Here is a 24,607-nt window from a genome sequence, read left to right on the forward strand (position 1 = left end):
CTCTCTCTTATGGTTAATCCACAGTGAGCGCTGTCAGCCTGTGACTGACGTCATAGTCCCGCCTCCTCACGCCGGCGCTCTTAAAGATACAGTCACAGTACGACCGCAGGCTCCTAACAGCTACAACACAACTTCCCGACTTTTGAACTCAATGCTTCAACAAATAAAGACAACCATGCCATTTGCCTTCTTAACCACCCGATCAATCTGTGCAGTCTCTTTCAGGGAGCGATGAACTTTGAGTCTGAGATCCCTCTGATCATCAACACTGTTCAGGGTTTTGCATTTAACAGTGTACTGTCTCATACATTCGACCTACAGAGCTGCCAAGATGATCATCACTAATCAAATCTCACTGAAATTTCTCAGGTGCTGTTGAATTTATTGCCAAGTGCACAAGTCCGGGAAGGTACAGGTACAGAGAAACGCTGACTTGTGGCAGCATCACAGGCAAGTACATTCAGATAACACACGGAACACAAATTATACGATTCTCTGTCAGTGACAATCTATTATCTATAAACATGTCATTAACCGCTTATAAAATACAGTACATTCTGTCATGATCCACATTAAAATGTGCAATAACAGACTTCCAGCTGTTACGTACTCGTGACACGTGACAGTGGTACCCTTGTCACGTGACTGGGGTTGAAGCTATACTGAACTTGAGGTAATGGTCTTGTGATGGTGGAGTGACGTCATTTTCCCGCCAGTAGAGATCATGTGACAGGTTTATTTTACAGGGTATAAGAGGAGGACCCCTCCTTCTGAGGGGGGGCAGTTCGTGGCTGGATTTGCCATGTTGACTTCATGCCACTGCGTGATTTAATGTGATGACGCAGTTTAGTTGAAAGATGAAGTTTTATCTAATGTCTAAAGTTTAAAAGGTCATTGCCAGCAGTTTCTTTACAATACTGTTGGTTAAGAATCAGTGGAGAGTGAAGATCGGAGTTCGGGAGTTAAAGATCGAGGAGAATCGATTTTCGACGGTGAAACAGGTTCGACCTTGTTTGATCCTTATTCGGAAGGATTTCATTGACTATTCTCGTGTTAATCCCCGGGATGACCAGAAAGGATTTCAGAATGGTGATAAAGGAAAGGTCAGTGCCTTTAAGCCGTTACGTTTCATAAAATTCTTCGTGGGCAGAGTTCGACTTTGGAAGCTGAAGAAAAACGACGTGAAAGAGAATTTAAATCATCTCAAAAAGTCTCTCCTTAAATGGACTGTGAGCATTTTGAACTTTTGGCAATACTACTTTAAAGAACTGTTTGAGCTGCATCGCTTTAAGAGCTTTTGAAGCTGCCACACAGCAGCTGTTTTCTGGTTATGTGAGTGATTTGTTTACTTTTGGGGGGTTTGTTTTCAGTGTTTAATAAACGTGTTATTTGTTTTTAAAAAAAACTTTGCCTAACTCACATATATTTATTGTTGCCTGAATACGTAACACAGCGTTGTGTACGTATTCTTTGAAAATGTTGAATTCGGTCCCTTTCTCCATTCCTCCTGTAATCCACAACCAGCTCCTTTGTTTTTGACACAATGAGGGAGAGATTGTTTTCTTGACACCACTGTGTCGGGGTGATGACTTCTTCTCTGTCGGCTGCCTTGTTATTATTTGAGATTAGGCCAGCCAATGTAGTGCCAGCAAATTTAATTAGCAGATTGGAGCTGTGGGTGGTGACACAAGTCATGGGTGCACAGAGAGTAAAGGAGGGGGCCAAGGAGACAACCCTGTGGGGTATGTGTGCTGAGGGTCAGAGAGACAGAGGTGAAGGAACCCACTCTTACCACCTGCCGGCGATCTGACAGGAAGTCCAGGATCCAGCTACACAAGGCTGGGTGAAGGCCGAGGTCTCTGAGCTTCTTGTCGATACTTCACGCCTTTGTGTGGCTACTGCCCTGCCCATGACTGCAAGGAACTGCAGAGAACTTTGGAGAACAGAGAACATCAGAGAAACAAGCCTCCCCTCCATGGACTCTTCCTACACTTCCCCTGCCTCGGAAAAGCAGGCCATGTACTCAAAGATCCTCACAACCTGGACATTCTTGCTGCAAACCCGCTCCCCATTGGGGAAGAGATACAAAAGCCTTAAAGCGCGTACCACCCGGCTCAAGGTCGGCGTCCTGTCTGCGGTTATAAGCCAAATGAATGATTTGGACCCAACCTCACAATGTAACTCGACCTGACCTTGCACCATATGTCTATCTGCACTGCACTTGCTCTGCAGCCATAATACTTTGTTATAGTTATTGTTTTGTCGTATATTAATCTACTGTTGCTATGTATTGATCTGTGTGGATGGTACGTCATGCAAGATTTTCACTGTAGCTCAGTACGTGATAAGAATAAACAAAATCCTCATTTTAATTGTGTGGAAATATTAGACAGACTGAGCTTCTGCTCTGGAACCACAGAAGGAAACTTAACTGTTTTAATTTCCAAGGAATGCAAATAAATGGAAAAGGCTTCAATCTCGCATTACGATCTGCGGTAACTGGGATCAGGTGACAGGTGGTGGGTCTCCCATATCAATATCAGGATCAGGTTTAATAACACCAGCATATGTCATGAAATTTGTTGTCTCTGCGGCAGCAGTAGAACCTAATTCAGAACAATAGAGTTTAACAAATATGAATTACAATAATATACACATTAAATAATATAAGCAGTGCTAAAATAAAAATAAAAACTGTAATAAACTCTTAATTGTGTGGAAATTCTGGAGCAAAGCTTAACTAAACTGTACACATTGATGAGAAGTTCAGAACAAGAAAAAACTGCTAAATTCCCATATGAGTGGATTATATACCCAGAAATATTGTCTGCACGTTGGCAGGTGGAAACAGTGGAATAAACCATAAGACCATCAGATACAGGAGTAAAAATAGGCCATTCGGCACATCGAGTCTGCTCCGCCATTCACTCATGGGCTGATCCAATTCTTCCAGTCATCCCCACTCCCCTGCCTTCACCCCACACCCTTTCATGCCCTGGCTAATCAAGAACCTATCTATCTCTGCCTTAAATACACCCAATGACTTGGCCTCTACAGCCGCTCATGGCAACAAATTCCACAGATTTACCACCCACTGACTTAAGAAATTTATCCGCATCGCTATTCTAAATGGACGTCCTTCAATTCTGAAGTGCTGTCTTGTCCTAGAGTCCCCTGCCATGGGAAATAACTTTGCCATATCTAATCTGTTCAGGCGTTCTAAATTTTGTAATGTTTCTAGGAGATCGCCCCTCATTCTCCCGAACTCCAGGGAATAAGAGCTGCTAGACATTCCTCATATGGTAACCATTTAATTCCTGGAATCATTCTCGTGAATCTTCTCCAATGTCAGCATATCATTTCTAAAATAATGATCCTAAAACTACACACAATAGTCTGTGTGGTCTCACAAGTACCTTTTGGAGCCTCACCATCGCGTCCCTGCTCTTATATTCTATACCACTAGAAATGAATGCCAACTTTGCATTTGCCTTCTTCATCACCGACTCACCTGGAAGTTGACCTTTAGGGTATCTTGCACAAGGACTCCCAAGTCCATTACCATCTCTGCATTTTGAATTCTCTCCGCATCTAAATAATAGTCTGCCCGTTTATTTCTTCCACCAAAGTGCATGACCATACACTTTACAACTTTGTATTTCATTTGCCACTTCTATTAAATCTGCCCGCCAGGATATTGGACCCCTTTGGGTTCAGGTGTAATCCGTCATTTTTGTACCGGTCGTACCTCCCCCGGAAGAGGCCCCAGTGATCCAGGAATCTGAAGCCCTGCCCCCCTACACAGGTCTCTCAGCCGCACATTAATACGCCTGATCATGCTATTGTTTCATCGCTAACACGTGGCGCAGGCTGCAATCCTGAGATTACTACCCCAGATGTCCACAGGGGTCTGTGTTGGCAACGTTTCTATTTACGTTCTATGTCAATGCATCGGATGACAGACAGTATTGATGGCCCCGTGGCCAAATTTACAAATGAAGTCGAATATTGAAAGGACCGGATAGAGGTCGTGGAGGGCTATAGTATCCGGTTATCACAGTGCCATTAATACAACTTAAATATACAAACGATAGGCTTGCTCCGCGGCTTGAGATTCTTGATTGGAGAATGGCGCTTTATTCTCAAAATCCTCATAGCCCACAGTGACTGTGCACTGATCCCAGCAATGGAACCCGCCACTGCAGCCCCACAGTGCACTATGTACTGATTGCAAAGCTACAAAGTTGCATGTGAATAGCCTCCCCTCTCACAACTCCACTCTTTCTGAGTCACCAGCCAACAGGGACATCTCACATCTCGCTGCCTCCGCCAGGTCATTAAACTGTGAACAACTGTGGTCAGGGACTGATCTCTGGGGTACTCCAAACGCTACCTCCTTCCAGTCTGAAAACGATCCACTCATCCAGCCACACACTACCGATCTCCAACGAAAAAGCCTAATCACCTACTCCTGAAAGTCAATACCATTGCTGACTCTGAGTTTACCGCCGTCAAATGCCAGGAGGGACACAATAATAGAAAGTCTCTAGTCACAGCCGTGTAAATAAAATGTGATCTCAGTGGGTGTGTGGCGCATGTTCAGAATGCGAAGGAGACAGACAAACTGAGCCAGGTCACAGACTGATGAAGGGGAGGAATGATCCATTTTAATACAGAGAGGGAAGCACAGAGTTTGATATTGTGCCTGATGCTCTCTCTCTCTCTCTCTCTCTCTCTCTGTGAAAGTCTGAAGCAGGCTGCTGCAGCTTGTGTCTGACGTCACAGTCCCGCCTCACTCAGGCACTTAAAGCGACACTCACAGTAAACGAACCTGCGGTCTCGCAACACAATGCACCTCTAAAGTCTGACAGCAGACTAGCGAGTGAATCTTCGATGGTGCAGAGTCAGAAACCAAAGAGTTGCCAGCCTGAGTCAGGGTTTTGGGGCTCCAGAGATGGGGTCTAGAGTTTACGAGGAGAAGGAGGAGGAGAAGGAGGAATCAGACCAGCAGGATATGGCTACAAAAGAAAGATCAGAAACATTTGGAAACTGGTTGACCGAAAAAAGGGTGGTTAATTTCTGTAAAATTGTGGTGAACACTGCTCCTGTGGGTCCTCCCACAGACCCCTGTATAAAGGCGATTGAGGCCTGAGCCCGGCCTCATTCTCCAGGATGTAGTGTTGTTCATTCTTCCAGTCAATAAAGCCGATATCTCGCTTCTTACGTCTCAGAGCGAGTTATTGATGGTGCATCAAAAATACTGGTGGAAATCAACAAAAGAAGCAACAGATATGGAGAGGAGTAAATAAACAACTAGTCCGAGCCCCTTCAGCATGCCTAGACTGTGTACTCCTCTGCTTAGTTGCTGCCCGAACTGCAGAGTTCCTCCAGAATTTTGTGTTCGTGCGTCTCTATATTTCCAGCAACTGCAGAATCTCTTGTGTTTCATTTCTGCATTTGTAGGAGGATTTTACTTTGGCATTAGATACAGGTTGATATTGAGTACATTGTTTACTGGAGCAGCTTTCTGCGTTAAAACAGCTGTTGCATTTTCTAAACACACAAAAATGAGCTATGGAGATGGAATGGATGCTCGCAGAAACTTTTAATGGTACTATGGTTATCCATAAAGCCCTGTGTTTAAAGTTTTCGCCATCGCTGAAGCTGCGATCAAATGCGCAGGCGTCAGGATTGATGATATAAGCGAATATCACGCATGCGCGCAGTACACAAAAGGCCTCAGGTTACGAAAGCAGGTAAGAGAGATTCTTCAGGCACTAATTTTTACACCGGCTGACGGACAATTCCTGTGACCTGCGAACATCATGACCCGCAATCCCAGGACAGACCTGCTTTCTTCCCTCTCTCTCAGCCCCACGATCCGTACACGGGCCCCGCGGAGCTTCCGTCTGATGAGGGAATGGGAACCGATGGATCTCTCAGACAGAGCTGAGCTCCAGCTATCTAAATGCAAGGATTGGGAACTCAGAGAAAGGGAACAAAATCTTTTACATCACCAATTGAGAAAATCACCTTTGTTCTACCTCCAATCACAAACAAGAGAAAATCTGCAGATGCTGGAAATCCAAGCAACACAAACAAAATGCTGGAGAAACTCAGCATTAGTACTCTTTTCCATAGATGCTACCTGGCCTGCTGAGTTCCTCCAGCAATTTGAGTGTGTTGCTTGTTCTACCTCCTCTTGTTCTTGAATTTTCTGCCCGTGAGAATATATTTTGACACATTCTCTCTGGGTACATAATGATATCAAACACCTTTGCCCCGGGGAACAAGTAGCTTTAACATCACAAATGTGCCAGTCTCCAATGAGACAGACTACTGCCCTTCCCTTTATATTGGCATTGCCATCAATGAGTTCACCACCGTCAGTCACCTGGGGAAATATTATGTTCAATACAGAAACTGGTGTTACCTGTGTGTATTGTGGTGATGCAAAAGTTGCTGGAGACTTTCCAAGTGGGAAGAAGTGGAGTGATATTTGGAAATCTGACTTTTCAAAGCATCATTCATCAAGCAAATCATGTCTGGATGGTGTGCAAAAGCTCTGTCAAGAAAATGCTACATTACCTGCTACAGAGTTTGTGTGAGAGTACAGATGAACTCGATCAAACCCAGAAGTGATCAAAGCTTTTATCATCAGTGATTTGATAGCTGTTAAAATGAATACCTCAAAATATAAAATTTAGTGCCCACATGTTGTTGTCACCAGGCAAAAAATTACAAATTAGAGGGGACATTGGTGGGAAGGTGGGGAGACCTCCAGTGTCCTTGACACCCTCACCTACAAGATGTGCTTCCAGCTGCAGCTTGTAACCCTGCACTTTCAGGAGTTGGAACTTGAAATGGATGAATTCTGGATCATCCGGGAGTTGGAGGGGGTGATAGATATGACATGAAGAGAGATGACTTACACCCAAGTTGCAGGGCACAGGAAACTGGTTGAGAGTCAGGAAGGGGAATGAGGTTAAATAGCCATTGCAGAGCACTCTTGTGGCCATGCCCCACAACAACAGGTAGACCACTTTAGAAACTGTTGGGGGTGGGTTAACTGACTGAGGAAAGTCAAAGGGGTGATGGGGGATTTGTTAGTTAGGGGAACAGAACTAAAAGGGGACTAATATCCTAATGGTAAGGCTTGCTAGTGCTTCCCTGTGGTTAAGCTAATGTTGCAGGGAGGATTGGAGCCAGAATGACAGAACAGACAGTGGAGAGGTTGAATTGAATTGAATTGTCTTTATTACTTACATCTTTCAGAAACATGAATAGTAGAAATTTTTACATTACGTCTCTGTCTAAGTGTGTAATGTGCAGTTTATAGTAATTTATAATAATATGTACAACAGGATATTCAATATAGCATAGAAATCCAATTGTATCAGCATGAATTAATTAGTCTGATGGCCTGGTGGAAGAAGCTGTCCCGGAGCCTGCTGGTCCTAGCTTTTCTGCTGCAGTAGTGTTTCCCAGATGGTAGTAGCTGCAACATTCTGTAGTTGGAGTGACTGAACACCCCAGTGATCCTACGGGTCCTTTTTACACAGTAACGTAAATAGCCTGGATAGTGGGAAGTTCACATCTACAGATGGGTTGGGTTTTCCGCACCACTCTCTGCAGAGTCTTGTGACTGAGGGAAGTACAGTTCCCATACCAGGCAGTGATGCAGACTCTCAGGATGCTCTCAAGTTGCCCCTGTAGAAAGTTCTTTGATTTGAGGAACCATACCAAACTTCTTAAATGGTCTCAGGTGAAAGAGGAACTCCTATGCCTTTTTCACAACACAGCCGGTATGTACAGACCACATGAGATCCTCAGTGATGTGTATGCCAAGAAACTTAAAGCTGTTCACCCTCTCAAAAGCAGATCCATTGATGACAAAAGCGTACCCTGTCTCCATTCCTTTTGTAGTCCACAACCAGCTCCTTTATTTTTGCGAAATTCAGAGAGAGGTTGTTTTCTTGCCACCAGACAGATGTTCAGACCTCAGACAAAGTCAACAATCAAATGGTTGAGCATGGTGCGATGAATGTGCTGAACTGTGTATATCACAATGCAAGAAGCATCGTAGGAAAGCCAGATGAGCTCAGGACAGGGAATTATGATATTGTAGACATTACTGGGAGTTGGTTGCACCCAACGGTCTGAGGATTTAGAGGAACAAATTTGTAAAGAGATCGCAGATTATACCAAGAAACAAAGGCTGAGATTGTAAGCAATTTTAAATTTCCATATGTTGACTAGGACTCCCATTCTGTAAAAGGACTAGATGGGGTAGTGTTTGTCAAATGTGCCCTTAATCAGTACGTAGAATTTCCGACAAAGAAGTGTGCAATAAGCTATTAGGGAATGATCCAGGGCTAGTGACAAAAATTAGTGTATGGGACCACTTTGTATCTAGTGATCATAATGCCATGAGATTCCAAGTATATATAGAGAAAGAAAGGTCTGGACCATGGTTAGGGATTCTGAAGTAGAGAAAGGTCATTTTGATTGTATCAGAAACGATCTGACAAGTGTAGATTGGGACAGGCAGTTTTCTGGCAAAGGAGTACTTGATAGGGGATTCAATTGGAAGGGGAATAGATAGGCCTTTCTGTGGCCGCAAATGAAACTCCATTTGCCTCCCTGGTGCAAAGGTCAAGGATGTCTCTGAGCGGCTGCAGGAAATTCTGGAGTGGGAGGGTGAACAGCCAGTGGTCATGGTGCACATAGGTACCAATGATATAGGTAAAAAACGGGATGAGGTCCTACAAGGTGAATTTATGGAGTTAGGAGATAAACTAAAACGTAGGACCACAAAGATAATTATCTCTGGATTACTGCCAGTGCCACGTACTAGTCAGAGTAGAAATAGGAGGATATTTCATATGAACATGTGGCTTGAAAAATGGTGCAAGGAGGAGGGATTCAAATTTCTGGGGCATTGGAACCAGTTCTGGGGGAGGTGGGACTGGTATAAACAGGACGGTCTGCACCTGGGCTGGACTGGAACCAATGTCCTAGGGGGAGCGTTTGCTACTGCTGTTCAGGAGGCTTTAAACTAATGTGGCAGGGAGATGTGAACAAGTGCAGAGAGACAGACAGGTGTAAAATGAGGGTAGAAGCAAAAAGTAGTAAGGTGAAAAGTAAAAGTGGCAGGCAGGCAAATCCAGGGCAAAAAGCAAGAAGAGCCACTTTTCAACATAATTGTATAAGGGCTAAGAGTGTTGTAAAAACAAACCTAAAGTCTTTGTGTGTCAATGTGAGAAGCATTCGTAACAAGGTGGATGAGTTGAATGTGCAGATAGTTATTAATGAATATGATATAGTTGGGATCACAGACACATGGCTCCAGGGTGACCAAAGATGGGAGCTCAACATCCAGGGATATTCAATATTCAGGAGGAATAGACAGGAAAGAAAAGGAGATGGGGTAGCATTGCTGGTTAGAGAGGAGATTAACACAATAAAAAGGAAGGACATTAGCCTGGAGGATGTGGAATCAATATGGGTAGAGCTGCATAACACCAAGGGGCAGAAAACACTGGTGGGAGTTGTGTACAGGCCACCCAACAGTAGTAGTGAGCATTAAACAGGAAATTAGAATGGCATTAAACAGGAAATTAGAAACACGTGCAATAAAAGAACAGTAGTTATAATGGGTGACTTCAATCTACATATAGATTGGGTGAACCAAATTGGTAAGGGTGCTGAGGAAGAGGACTTCTTGGAATGTATGCGGGATGGTTTTCTGAACCAACATGTCAAGAAACCAACTAGAGAGCAGGCCATTCTAGATTGGGTATTGAGCAATGAGGAAGGGTTAGTTAGCAATCTTGTCGTGCGAGGCCCCTTGGGTAAGAGTGACCATAATATGGTGGAATTCTTCATTAAGATGCAGAGTGACATAGTTAATTCAGAAACAAAGGTTCTGAACTTAAAGAAGGGTAATTTTGAAGGTATGAGATGTGAATTAGCTAAGATAGACCAGCAAATGATACTTAAAGGGTTGATGGTGGATATGCAATGGCAAGCATTTGAAGATTGCATGGATGAACTACAACAATTGTTCATCCCAGTTTGGCAAAAGAATAAACCAGGGAAGGTCGTGCACCCATGGCTGACAAGGGAAATTAGGGATAGTATCAAGTCCAAAGAAGAAACATATAAATTAGCAAAAAAAAAGCGGCACACCTGAGGACTGGGAGAAATTCAGAGACCAGGAGAGGAGGACAAAGGGCTTAATTAGGAAAGACAAAAAAGATTATGAGAGAAAGATGGCAGGGAACATAAAAACTGACTGTAAAGTCTTTTATAGATATGTGAAAAGAAAAAGATTGCTCAAGACAAATGTAGGTCCTTTACAGTCAGAAACAAGTGAATTGATCATAGGGAACAAAGACGTGGCAGACCAATTGAATAACTACTTTGGTTTTGTCTTTACTAAGGAGGACATAAATAATCTTCCAGAAATAGTAAAGGACCAAGGGTCTAGTGAGATGGAGGAACTGAGGGAAATACATGTTAGTAGGGAAGTGGTGTTAGGTAAATTGAGGGGATTACAGGCAGATAAATCCCCAGGGCCAGATGGTCTGCATCCCAGAGTGCTTAAGGAAGTAGCCCAAGAAATAGTGGATGCATTAGTGATAATTTTTCAAAACTCCTTAGATTCTGGATCAGTTCCTGAGGATTGGAGTGTGGCTAATGTAACCCCACTTTTTAAAAAAGGAGGGAGAGAGAAACCGGGGAATTATAGACCGGTTAGTCTGACATCGGTGGTGGGGAAAATGCTAGAGTTGGTTATCAAAGATGTGATGACAGCACATTTGCAAAGAGGTGAAATCATCGGACAAAGTCAGCATGGATTTGTGAAAGGAAAATCACGTCTGATGAATCTTATAGAATTTTTTGAAAATGTAACTAGTAGAGTGGATAGGGGAGAGCCAGTGGATGTGGTATATTTAGATTTTCAAAAGACTTTTGACAAGGTCCCACACAGGAGATTAGTGTGCAAACTTAAAGCACATGGTATTGGGGGTATGGTATTGATGTGGATAGAGAATTTGTTGGCAGACAGGAAGCAAAGAGTGGGAGTAAATGGGACCTTTTCAGAATGGCAGGTAGTGACTAGTGGGGTGTCACAAGGCTCAGTGCTGGGACCCCAGTTGTTTACAATATATATATTAATGATTGAGAAGAGGGAATTAAATGCAGCATCTCCAAGTTTGTGGATGACACGAAGCTGGGCGGCAGTGTTAGCTGTGAGGAGGATGCTAAGAGGATGGAGGGTGACTTGGATAGGTTAGGTGAGTGGGCAAATTCATGGCAGATGCAATTTAATGTGGATAAATGTGAGGTTATCCACTTTGGTTGCAAGAACAGGAAAACAGATTAGTATCTGAACGGTGGCCGATTAGGAAAATGGGAGGTGCAACAAGACCTGGGTGTCATTGTACACCAGTCATTGAAGGTGGGCGTGCAGGTACAGCAGGCGGTTAAAAAGGCAAATGGTATGTTGGCATTCATAGCAAAAGGATTTGAATACAGGAGCAGGGAGGTTCTACTGCAGTTGTACAAGGCCTTGGTGAGACCGCACCTAGAGTATTGTGTGAAGTTTTGGTCCCTAATCTGAGGAAAGACATTCTTGCCATAGAGGGAGTACAAAGAAGGTTCACCAGGTTGATTCCTGGGGTAGCAGGACTTTCATATGAAGTAAGACTGGATTCACTAGGCTTATACTCGCTGGAATTTAGAAGATTGAGGGGGGATCTTATTGAAATGTATAAAATTCTAAAGGGATTGGACAGTCTAGATGCAGGAACATTGTTTCCGATGTTGGAGTCCAGAACGAGGGGGTCACAGTTCATAGATAAAGGGGAAGCCTTTTAGGACCGAGATGAGGAAAAACTTCTTCACACAGAGAGTGGTGAATCTGTGGAATTCTCTGCCACAGGAAACAGTTGAGGCCAGTTCATTGGCTATATTTAAGAGGAAGTTAGATATGGCCCTTGTGGCTAAAGGGATTGGGGGTATGGAGAGAAAGCAGGTACAGGTTGGAGTTGGATGAACAGCCATGATCATACTGAATGGGTGTAACCAAGACTCATTAATGACAGCAATATCATAATTCCATGCCCTGACCTCATCTGACTTTTTTTTTGTGTCATCTTCTGTTGTTTTTTAAAACGTTCCCAATAGTTTTTGCTTTATTATTTGCCCTCTCTTTGGCTTTTATGTTGGCTTTGGCTTCTCATTTCAACCATGGTTGTGTCCTCCTGCCTTTATAGTGCTTCACTGGGATGTATTGATCACTCAGCTCCTGAATTGCTCCCAGAAACTCCAGCCATTGCTGCTCCGTTGTGACTCCTACCAGTTTTCCCTTCCAAACAAGTTTGTCCAGCTTCTCTGTCATAGAAACTTGGAGAAGTTCAGTGAAGAAACAGACCATTTGTCCCATCTAGACAATGCTGATAACATCTCAGTTATCTGCTGCAATGACCTGCACTGGGAATACAGCCCTCCATATCGCCACCATCCAGGTACCTGTCCAAATTTCTCTCAAATGGTGAAATCGAGCTGGCATCTCATTCCACACTCTGACAATCAATTATGAAGAGGTTTTCCACATGTTCCCGTTAAATTTAGGTTAAATGGGGAAGCCACTTAACCTCTGGTTGTCAACCCACCCAACATCAGCGGAAAAAGCCTGCTTGCATTTACCCTATCTATACCCTCATAATTGTGTATACATCTAACAAATCCTCAAAGCAATATGTAATTTCCTTGTTTATGCTTAGAGCCTTTTTTGGGTGTATAAGATGGTGATGGGCATTGATCGTGTGGATAGCCAAAGGCTTTTCCCAGGGCTAACATGAGGGAGTAAGTTTTTTTACACCGAGAGTGGTGGGTGGGTGGAATGCACTTCCAGCAGTGGTGGTCGAGGCAGATACAATAGGGTCTACTAATAGCCTCTTAGATAGGTACATGGAGCTTTGAAAAATAGAGGGCTCTGCGCTAGGGAAACTCTTGGCAGTTTCTAGAGTAAGTTGCATGGTTGGCACAACATTGTGGGCTGAATGGTTTGGAAAATGCTGTAGAATTCTGTGTTCTATGTTGAACAGCATAGTAACTTTGGCTTTCGTGCAATCCTCTGATAACTCTCCCATCGCTAAGGATGATTTAATTATCTCTGCTAGGGCCCTGATAATTTCTGCACTTGCCTCCCGTAGGGTCGGAGGGAGCACCTTGTCATGTCCTGGAGATTCATCCACCCTAATCTGCCTCAGGAGAGCAAACATCTCCTTTTTTAATCTGTACAACGTCCATGATTTTAATGCCACCTTTCCACACTCACATAGACCCTGTGTCCATCTCCTGAGTAAACAGAGATGAAATATGAAAGATCTCCCCCATCTGCTTTGGTTCCACATGTGGATTGCCAGTCCAGTCTTCCAGCCTTCCGGCCTTGCAATGCTTTTGTTCTTAATCTTTCTCTAGAATCCCTGAGGATTATCCTTCATATTTTCTGCAAGTGCAGCCTCATGCCTTCTTGTAGCCATCCTGATTTATTTCTTATGTGCTCTCTTGCATTTCTTATACTCCATAAAAAACTGCCTGCCTATCCCTGTTATGCAACTCCATTTTGTGCTTCACCAGAGTCTCAATATCTCTTGAAATCCAAGGTTCCCTCCAGTTTCTATCTTTACCTTTTATTCTGACAAGCACATACCCGCTTTGTTCTTTCAAAATTTTGCTTTGAAGGCCTCCCATTTACCAAGCTCACCTTTGCGATAAATCTGCCTGTCCCAGTCCACAGCTGTGAGATCCTACTGTCATATTTCCAGGTGCTGATCCATGGCCTGAACACGTCCGCCTTTCCTATGCTGCTCCTTGTATTTAAATATACAGGGCTCAGCATATTCACTGCACCATGCTCAACTTTTTCATTCCTGACTTTGTCTGAAGGCTGAACAACAACTGTCTCCAAAACCCCTCCACTCCCTGTACTGTTATTCAGGCTCCCATTCCCCCTGCAACATTAGTTTACCTCCCTCCCCACCACCACCTATGCCCACTTCCTACCATGCAGCTCTATCACTCCTTTGGGTTTCATCTCCCAGATCAATAAAAAGGAGGTGCATACCAGGTACAGGCAGACAGGAACAAATGGGGTACTTATGAAGTACAGGAAATTCAAGTGAACACTTATGAATGAAATAAAAGAAGGTATGAGGCTGTCCCAGTGGAAAAAGTGAAGGAGAATCTTTTTCAGATATGTTAAGAGTGAAAAGATTGCAAGGGAAAAAAATAATCCTCTGGAAGATCAGAATGGTAATCCATATGAGGAGACAAAATAGATGTGGGAGATTGTTTTGCATCCATATTTACTCAGGAGATGGACACAGAGTCTATTGAAAGTGAGGCAAAGCTGCATCAACTTCATGGACCCTGTACAGATTACAGAGTTGGAGGTGTTTGCTGTCCTAAGGCAAATTGGCATGGAACAATCCCCAGGGCCTGACAAGTTGTTCCCTAGGGCCTTGTGGAAGACAAGTGTAGAAATTGTCGGGGCCCAAGCACAGATATTTGAATAATCCTTAGAGACAGGCGGAGTACTGGAGGATTGGTGAACAGCCAATGTTGTTCCGCTGTTCAAGAAAGCCTCTAAAAGTAAACTAAGAAATTGTACTTTGGTGATCTTGCCATCAGTAGGGGGAAACTTATTGGACCATATGTGCAGGAACTGGATATATAAGTATTTGGATAGATGTGGACTGATTAAAGATAAGCAGCATGGCTTTGTGCATGGTAGGTCATGTCTAACCAGTCTTATAGAGTCTCTCGAGGAAGTTATCAGGAAAGTGGATGAAGGCAATGCAGCGGATGTTGTCTACATGGACTTTAGCAAGGCACTTGACAAAGTCTCATATGAGAGGTTAGTCAAGAAGGTTGAGTCACTCAGCAGTCAAGATGAGATAGTAAATTGGATGAGACACTGTCTTTGGGAGAAGCCAGAGTGTGGCAGCAGATGATTGCCTCTCTGACTGAAGGCCTGTGACCAGTGGTGTGCCACAGGGATCAGTGCTGGATCTGTTGTTGTTTGTCAACTATATCAGTAATCTGGAAGATAACATGGTTAGCCAGATCAGCAAATTTGTAGATGACACCAAGACTGGGGTTGTAGTGGACTGTGAGGAATACTATCATGGCTTGCAGTGTGATCTGGACAAGCTCAGAAAATGGTTTGTGAACTGGAAAATGGAATTTAATGCAGACAAGTGTGAGTTCTTGCACTTTGATAGGCTGTACAAAGGGAGGTCTTTAAAGTGACTGGTCAGGCACTGAGGAGCGTAGTAGAAGAATGGGATCTGGGAATACAAGTCCTTAATTCACTGAAAGTGGTATCACAGTTAAATAGGTACAGAAAGAAAAATTTCAGCCCATTGGCCTTCATAAACCAAAGTACTGACAACAATAGATGGATGTTATGTCGACTTGTAGAAGACATTGGTGAGGCCTAACTTGGAGTATTGTTTGCAGTTTTGGTCACCAACCTACAAGAAGATGTAACATAGGTTGAAAGAGTTCACTGAACATTCACAAGGATGTTGCCATGTCTGGAGGACTTGGGTTATAAGGAAAGATTGAACAGGTCAGGTCTGTATTTATTTAATGAGGGGACATTTGATTGTGATAGAGGGTTATAGATAGGGTAAATGCAAGCTAGCTTTCTCTACTGAGATTGGGTGGGACTAGAGCTACAACCAGAGGCCATGGGTTAAGGGTGAAAGGTGAAATATTAAGGGGAACATGAGGGGAAACTTCTTCACACAGATGGTCATCTGGGTATGGAATGAGCAGTCAGCACAAGTGCATGCGAGCTCAATTTAAACATTTAAGAGGTTTGTATAGGTACCCGTATGGCAGGGGTATGGGAGTAGACAGTTTAAATAGTTCAGCACAAACTAGATTGCCCAAAAGGTCTGTTTCTGTGTTGTAATTTTCTATGACTGTGACAAGAACATAAAATAATACAAAAATTCACTCTAAGTGCTTTTAACAGCTGTGCAAACCAACCATTCATCTCAGCAGGTAATTTTTACATTGCATTAAAACTGTGATACTGTAAGTTAATAATACATAAAAGAAAATCCCATCTTCACATTAAGAAAGACTATTTGTGTGTGACTGTTTCAGTTACTGTGGGGTCAGGCACCCATGCATCTCAGCAGGAACAGAGAATAATACCAATGGAGAGAGTCAAACAGGTTGGAGATGGCAGAAATGCCCCATTCTGATAGAGACAGAATGAGCATCAGGGAATTGATGGTCATTCCAGATACCAGCACTGTGCCCAGTTAGAAGGTGATTTCTCTCTCCAACTTGGGTTGAACTTCACTATAACAGTGTAATACCAGATCACACCTTGACAAATCAAATAATCTCATCTGAAATGTGGTCCTACACCCATTGATGGGTTGTGTAAATCTTCTTACAGGTTAAACATGAGAAGGAATTTGTCTACGGGAACACAATACACCAGTTTTGCTGTCTCTGTCCAGATAATTCAGAAGTGGAGCAAGGGATTCAATCAACCATCATTCCTGCTCAGACTGTGGGAATGGATTCACTCAGTCATCTCAACTGAAGGTACATCAGCAAGTTCACACTAGGACAAGGTCATTAATCTGTTCTGTGTGTGAGAAACGATTCAGTTGATCATCCCACCTATGGACACAACTGTCAGTTCACACTGGGCAGAGGCTGGTCATCTGCTGAATTTCAGGGAAAGGATTCACTCGGTCATCTGACATAATGGCACACCAGCGAGTTCACACTGGGGAGAGGCCGTTCACCTGCTCAGACTGTGGGAAAGGATTCAGTCAGTCATCTCACTTACTGACACACCAGCGAGTTCACAATGGGGAGAAGCCATTCACCTGCTCAGTCTGTGAGAAGAGATTCACTCACTCTTCCACCCTACAGAGACACCATCGAGTTCACACTGGGGAGAAACTATTCACCTGCTCAGTCTGTGGGAAAAGATTCACTGATTCATCCACCCTACAGGGTCACCAGCGAGTTCACACTGGGGAGAAGCCGTTCACCTGCTCAGTCTGCAGGAAGGGATTCACACATTCATCCCACCTACGGAGTCATCAGAGAGTTCACACTGGAGAGAAGCCGTTCACCTGCTCAGAATGTGGGCAGGGATTCACACTGTCATCCACCCTACAGAATCATCAGCGAGTTCACACTGGGGAGAAGCCGTTCACCTGCTCAGAATGTGGGAAGGGATTCACTCAGTCATCCAACCTGCAGAGACACCAGTCAGTTCACACTGGAGAGAAGCCGTTCACCTGTTCAGTCTGTGGGAAGGGATTCACTCATTCATCCACCCTACAGAGTCATCAGCGAGTTCACACTGGAGAGAGGCCGTTCACCTGCTCAGAATGTGGGAAGGGATTCACTCAGTCATCCCACCTGCAGAAACACCAGCGTGTTCACACTGGGGAGAAGCCGTTCCCCTGCTCAGTCTGTGGGAAGGGATTCACTCTGTCATCCCAACTGCTGGCACACCAGTCAGTTCACACTGGTGAGTGGCCGTTCACCTGCTCAGAATGTGGGAAAGGATTCACTCTGTCATCCCAACTGCTGGCACACCAGTCTGTTCACAGTGGCGAGTGGCCATTCACCTGCTCAGAATGTGGGAAGGGATTCACTCGGTCATCCCAACTACTGGCGCACCAGTCTGTTCACACCGGGGAGAGACGGTTCACCTGCTCAGTCTGTGAGAAAAGATTCTCTCAGTCATCGCACCTACTGAGTCATCAGCGAGTTCACACTGGGGAGAGGCCATTCACCTGCTCAGACTGCGGGAAGAGATTCACTTACTCTTACACCCTACAGAGACACCAGCGAGTTCACACTGGGGAGAAGCTGTTCACCTGTTCAGAATGTGGGAAAGGATTCACTCAGTCATCCAACCTACAGAGTCACCAGCGAGTTCACACAGGGGAGAGGCCATTCACCTGTTCAGTCTGTGAGCAGAGATTCACTCACTCATCCAGCCTACAGAGACATCAGCAAGTTCACACTGGGGAGAAGCCATTCACCTGCTCAGAATGTGGGAAAGGATTCACTCGATCATCCAACCTACGGAGTCACCAGCGAGTTCACACCGGGGAGAAGCCATTCACCTGCTCAGAATGTGGGAAAGGATTCACTCAGTCATCTCAACTACTGGCACATCAGTCAGTTCACAATGGGGAGTGGCCGTTGTTATGAATCCCTAGGTTTCATTTGCTGTGGGCTGTCATTTTGAGAGAGAGAGAGGCAGAGATTAGGATGCCGAGTCAGTCTGATTTGCAGCTTGTTTACATCGCTCACAGCTTGTTTAGTTTTAACCAAGGACACAGACACTCAGAGTCAGACGGAGACGAAGGAGGAAAAATGGAAGGATCGAAACCAGGGAACTAGTGGCAAAGGGTCACTGTTTGGAACTTTACTATGCCCATAAGGGTGGGTTAATTATCGATTCACTATACATCGAATGTGTGGTTGCCACCTCCTTGATCCATGGAACTGGATCAGATTTGGGGTATCCTGTGAAGACCACTTCTGTGTTAACCCTTAGTCCTGGGTGTGGTGTGGTAATTCACTTGAAGACGATACCCCTTGTAACAAGTCACTTTCGGTTATAATTCGTATATGGATTTGGGATGATGATGGATAAAATCTACAGCGACCGTTCTCTCGTTTTATCACCGTGGAACCTGTGGAATTCGAAATAATTGCCTTCTGCCGACATTTACCCTGGATTACAAATATCTCTCTCTCATCACCTACTCCATGGATGAACTGAACTTTCATACTTTACCATCTCAAGACTCTAAGCCTCGTTTCCCCCCAGCTCAATAGTTTGGGAGTTATATTTACACACATGTACACACATTGCACTGTTAACTTTTGTTTAACTTGCTTAAGTTGCTATATTATAAGTAGATAGTAATAAAGATAATGGTTTTAACATCAAAACCAGACTCCAGGTGAAGTCTGTTGCTGCTGGTTTGTTTCTAAAGCATTATGGTTTGTAATAGAATTGGGGCCTGTGTCTGAGATATGAACAACTTTGGGGGCATATTGATTGATTAATTATCGATTTCATTGGGGAAATCCCTTTTGATTTATTTGTGTGTGGAATATCAGCAGCAATGGATGTTGATAGATTTCTGGAAGAGCCAACCTTTGAGGAATTAGAGGACGCCAGAAGGATTGAGTTGTTGAGTATTGCTAAAAGGTTAAAGCTTGTTAAGCTGAAACTGACAATGAGGAGGGCACAGATGCAGAGGATAATACCGAACATTATGTATCTGAGGGTGTGTTTAAAGTGGAGGAGTTGGAGGTATTTCCTGAAAGTAAACCTAGTGTGCTTGAGGTCCAGTACAAGTTAGAAAAATTAAAGATGGAGGCTGTGGAAAGGCAGAGGCAGTTTGAGGTGGAAAAGATAGAGAGATTGCAGCAAAGGGGTCTAGCATTAGACTCTGGTGGTACGTTTGAGGCCAGTCGGGAAGTTCAATTAGTACCTCCTTTTGACGAGGCTTACGTTGATAAATACTTACAGCATTTTGAGAAGTCTGCTCAGAGTTTAAAGTGGCCAAAAGAGGGTTGATGTTTTGACCACTGGTGCCCATATGAAAATATAAATGATGATTTTAACAGCTTGAAAGAGTTGGTTTTAATTGAAGAATTCAAAAGGTGCGTCCCTGATGACATAAAGACATATTTAGATGAAAAGGATGCAGCCACTTTGCAGGAGTCATAATGCTTTGTTACATTAGACAGACTGAGCTTCTGCTTTGGAACCACAGAAGGAAACAGAACTGTTGTCATTTCTGAAGAAAGCAAATAAGTGGAAAAGACTTCAGTCTCGCATTACGATCTGCAGTAACTGGGATCAGGTGACCAGTGATGGGTCAATATCAATGTCAGAATCAGGTTTAATAGCACTGGCATATGTCATGAAATTTGTTGTCTCTGCGGCAGCAGTAGAACCTAATTGATAACAATAGATTTTAAAAATTGTGATTTAAAATAAGAATATATGTATTAAATATTTAAATTATATAAGCAGTACATTTAAAACAAATGTAACAAACTAATTTAATTGTTTGGAACTATTTGACTGGGTTGTTGCTTTGGAAATTCTGAAGTGAAGCTTAACTACACTGTACACATTTATGAGAAGCTCAGATAGACAAAAGGCTAAATTCTCACATAAATGGGTCATACATCCAGAAACATCAGCTGCACCAGCAGGTAAAAACAGTGGAATGAAACATGCTGAAAATATTGCAGAAAAAAAACATACTGTCCACCCACAATGAGAGGACGTGACAGATCCGGATCTCACTGCCTTGTCTGAACAGACGAAAGATGAAGCTACACGTGCACATAGAGCAGTGACCTGCAGATGCTGCAGATCTGCGGAAAAATGTGAACAGGAAACAGGATCATGTGATGGGTGGAGGGTCTCCCACCTGAAATGGTGACTCCGCTCCTCACACCTCACACACTGCCCGACCCATCGACTGCATTTCCCACATTATTCCATATTTACTCCAGATACGTGTTTAGTTTTTCCCTCCATATCGTCCCTGTCCCTTTCCCTCCAGGTCACAGAGTCACGGGCTCGATCCCCATCCCGGTTCTGCACACAATTCAGACCCAAACAGGAATTGTTCAGGTTTCATTTAAATCAGTCTATGTTTATAAACACTAACTTCTATTCACATTCCCCCAGCCTCACTGGACAGGAACACTGAGACACCAAGTGAGAAACAGCAGGAGGTGGCCATTCATCCCCTCTAACCTTCAGCAAGATGGCGACTGCTCTCCCATCTCAGCCACATGTTCCTGATCCTCATTTCCTTGACCTCTTCAGTCTCCACACATCTGCCAGCCTCTGTTCTATGTGAGAACGATTACCGAGTCTTCGCCACCCTCTGTGGTGGGGATTTACAGACATTAACCACCCTCGGAGTGGAGACATTTCCCCTCATCTCAGTCCCAGACAGTCCATCCACTTTTTCAGAGACTGGGATCCCTGGTTCAACCGGTAATGATTTTGTGTATTTCAATGTGTTCAGCTCCCAGTCCTCGATTCTCTAAAAGAAAGGGTTATCATATTTGATCTTTCGTCTTATGACGAACCCAGCACTCCAGGGATCAGTCTGGTGAATCTTCATTGCACTGTCTATAACAAATACTCTCTACCCTCTTTATTACTCTATGGAATTAATTTCCATCTTCGGCAGCCCCATGTTGCTCCAACCACTCATCCCCACCCCTGTCACTATTTCCACCTTCCCACCTCCCCCCTCACCTGGATCGATCTCTCACTCCCCAGCTCTTGCCCCATCCCCACCTCTCACCTCTTTTCTCTGACTATTTCCCGTCCACTCTCAGTCCAGAGTGAGGGTCCCAGCCTGAAATGTTGACGGTCCATTTCCCTCCACAGATGCTGCCCGACCCACTGAGTTCCTCCGGCAGTTTGTTCTATATAACCTGTGTTAGTATGGGGAGTGGGATTTTACACCATATTCCAAGTACAGTCTCAACAAAGCCCAAACAATTGTCACTTTGCCCGGACCATTGGCCCCGCTTGCAGGTCAACAGTTTTTGCAAACATTGTTTGCCCCCCAATGTGGTGAATCCATCTGCTCCCCTCCACCGTGGGCTCAGACATTTCCAGAGATGAGCCCCTCCTGTCCCCACCGGGACAAACATCCTGTCCGCCCCCTCTCACACTATCTTCATCCTTTCAATAAAATCTCCACTCCCACTGCAGGGAACCGGCATCAAACCAACAGGCCGAGTTGTCTCCTCTCAGCGATACAACAGACTCCGGCCGCGGGAGATGCTTCACAAACGCCCCCAACTTCCCGCGGAGGGAAATGGAAATAAATCGAAGATCGGATATTTACTTTGAGATTTCCTCCGCTTTGACGGGGAGAGCGGGCGGCCGCGGTGACAGATTCAGCGGGGGTAACACCCTCTCGGCTGGTCCGCCTCCACTATTGGGTGTAACCAGTGATTAACATCGCTTCGCACCAATGCGAATAGCACAGCTCCTGAATCCCCTGTTGTCAGCGGTGGGGAAGGGTGTGGTCACGCCCTTCACGTGATTAGTAGTTCAGCCGTTAAAGCGATAAAGCTCGAGCACAGTAGCGAGTGGGTGACGTATGACACCGCGCACGTGAGGGCAGATCCTGGTGTGGGGAGCCCATATGTGACGCCACCTGTGGGAGAGCACTCGTATTTAAAAGCACCTCAATGGACGTTTCTTATGATTTCGGTGGGACAACAACATTAATCACGGGTTTCATCACTGAATCCAGTGTTGTGAGATGTAAAGTTCCCTGTTATGTGTCCGGCTGTGCCGTGTTGATGGTGGAGTGGGCAGCGTGGTGTTTGTCTGGATTCGTGTCACAACACCAGAATTGCCAGCGGGGTCCACACAGTGTATTAGTCAACAGAAAACCTCTCGTCCCTGTAGTCTTTGTCTCCTGGTAAACTCAACACCCTAACAATGTTACCTCACCTGCCCCGTTTTTTTTTCAGATATTTACCCCCTTGCTTCTCAGTCGTGAAGGAGGGTTCAACTGGAAACGTTGACTGTTTACTCATTTCGATAGATTCTGCCCGGCCTTCTGAGTTCCGCCAGCATTTTGTTTGTGTGGTTTGCTGAACGCAGCATCTGCAGACTCTGTCGTGTTTGTGATTTACCTCTCGTCTGTCCCTCCCACCTCCGGCCACTGGTGGCGCTGCCGCGAACCTCCTGCTATACGCAGGCCCCGTGCCGACCGCAGCTGTCGCCGGCGGTGTGGTCGCACGGCTAGAGGCTCCGAGCTCTCCAGTCCCGCAGCCCCGGTTTTTGCGCCCGAGCCCAGGCTGTGGGATCAGTTAGTTGTGGTTCCCAAGCTGTGAGGGGGTTTAGGGTGAAGGGGATCTGTCTGTGTGTGTGGGTAGAGGTTATGGGTGGACTGTGGGTGTGGGGTAAGTGGAGGGAAGGGTGTCAGGTGGGGAGGGAGGGTGGGGATGTCTGTTTTGAGGAAGTGGGATGAACGGACGTTCCGTGACCCGGGTCAAATAAAGTTGTAACCAGGGGAGGATCTGCTCCGTTGTATCGGACGCTCGGGTATCCTTTCAGTGAGCAACAATTCTCTCTTCATATGAATTACTGATTAATCTTGCTGTTAACATTGTGTTTGTTACAAAGCCCCAGAGCCTGGGAAGAATTGTCACCACCATGGGCTGTTAGTGCAGATTGGGAAGGCGGTGGGGTGTCAGTGACCTCTGTATCAGAGAAGGACACGGGTTTGTTTGTGAAATATAAATGTCCGCACAGTGGATTCGGATCATCTAGCGTATCTGTAGTTTGCAAGGGGAAAGGGAGAAAGGAAGGGGCTGAGGAGGAAGCATGTTGAGGGAGGATACCCAGAGGTCAGCAGGTCAGACAAGGTATCAAAGTGACAGTGATGTCGTTTCCAGTGTCACGGATATGAGTCGTCTTGAGTGAGGAGTTTGTGTGAAGATGCAATTCCATTGGAATCAGTGAAGTGTCTATCTATATATCTGAGTGTACAATCTTTGGGATTCGCTGCCCCGAGGGCGTGAAGGCCAGGTGGCTGGATACATTTGAGGTGGAGATAGATAATTAATTCAGGGGAGCGAGGGGTATGGCCACAGAAGCATAAGTCAGACACAGCTGTGTTAAATAATCATAAGATCATGTGATACAGCTGAATTCCTCTTCATTTCTGGTCTAAATTATTTTCCATCTCTTCTGAAAGTGTGCCCCCTGGTCCTGGGCTCTGCATTATGGGAAACATCCTCTCCTCATCCTCTCTACCTCGGGTTTTATCCGTTGTCAGGAACTTCCCCCCCACCCGATTATTCTAAGCTCCAGCGGGAACAGGCACAAAAACATCAAATACCATGAGCTGTGATCTTGTTAGGCAGCCTCATGTGCAGCGCCTTGTTAAAGACCATCTGAAAATCCAAAGAAATATCATCCACTGCCTCTCCATTGTCTATCCTGCCTGCTATTTCATCAAAGAATTCCAGCAGATCTGTCAGGTAAGATTTCTCTGGAGGAAAACCATGCCGACTTTGGCCGTACTATATCATGCACCTCCAAGTACCCTGAATCCTCACCGTTAATGGACTCCAACATCTTCCCAACTACTGAGGTCAGACTATCTGTCCTATAATTTCCTTTCTTATGCCTCCCTCCCCTCTTAAAGAATAGAGTGGCATTTGCAACTTTCTAGTCAGCCGTAGCCATTCCCAAATCTAGTATTCCTCGAAAAATTATTACTCATTCTTTAAGAGAAACATGAGGGGATATTTCTTCACTCAGAGGTGGTGAGATTGTGGAATGGGCTGCTAGAGCAAGTGGCAGGACCGATTTCAACTTTTCAGAGAAGTTTGGATGGGTTCATGGATGGGAGGGGTACGGGAGAATATGGTCCTACTGAGGTCGCTGGAACTCGACAGACTGATGGGTTGGCACAGACTAGATTGGCCGAATGGCATTATTCTGTGC

General features: G+C 44.7%; 1 protein-coding gene across 1 annotated transcript; it reads left to right on the forward strand.

Moving 5' to 3' along the window:
• Positions 1-5,711: 5,711 nt before the first annotated feature.
• On the forward strand, positions 5,712-19,029 carry LOC140721859 (uncharacterized). Its single transcript, XM_073036684.1, has 2 exons — positions 5,712-5,756; positions 16,496-19,029. The coding sequence occupies exon 2, from the start codon at positions 16,813-16,815 to the stop codon at positions 18,283-18,285; it is 1,473 nt and encodes a 490-aa protein (XP_072892785.1). The 5' UTR covers positions 5,712-5,756; positions 16,496-16,812; the 3' UTR covers positions 18,286-19,029.
• Positions 19,030-24,607: the final 5,578 nt, after the last annotated feature.

Source organism: Hemitrygon akajei, unplaced genomic scaffold (genome assembly GCF_048418815.1).
Source record: "Hemitrygon akajei unplaced genomic scaffold, sHemAka1.3 Scf000063, whole genome shotgun sequence".
NCBI lineage: Eukaryota > Metazoa > Chordata > Chondrichthyes > Myliobatiformes > Dasyatidae > Hemitrygon > Hemitrygon akajei.

Excerpts from the sequence above, each read along its gene's own strand:
- LOC140721859 (XM_073036684.1), top strand. The coding sequence starts at position 16,813 with ATGGCACACCAGCGAGTTCACACTGGGGAGAGGCCGTTCACCTGCTCA.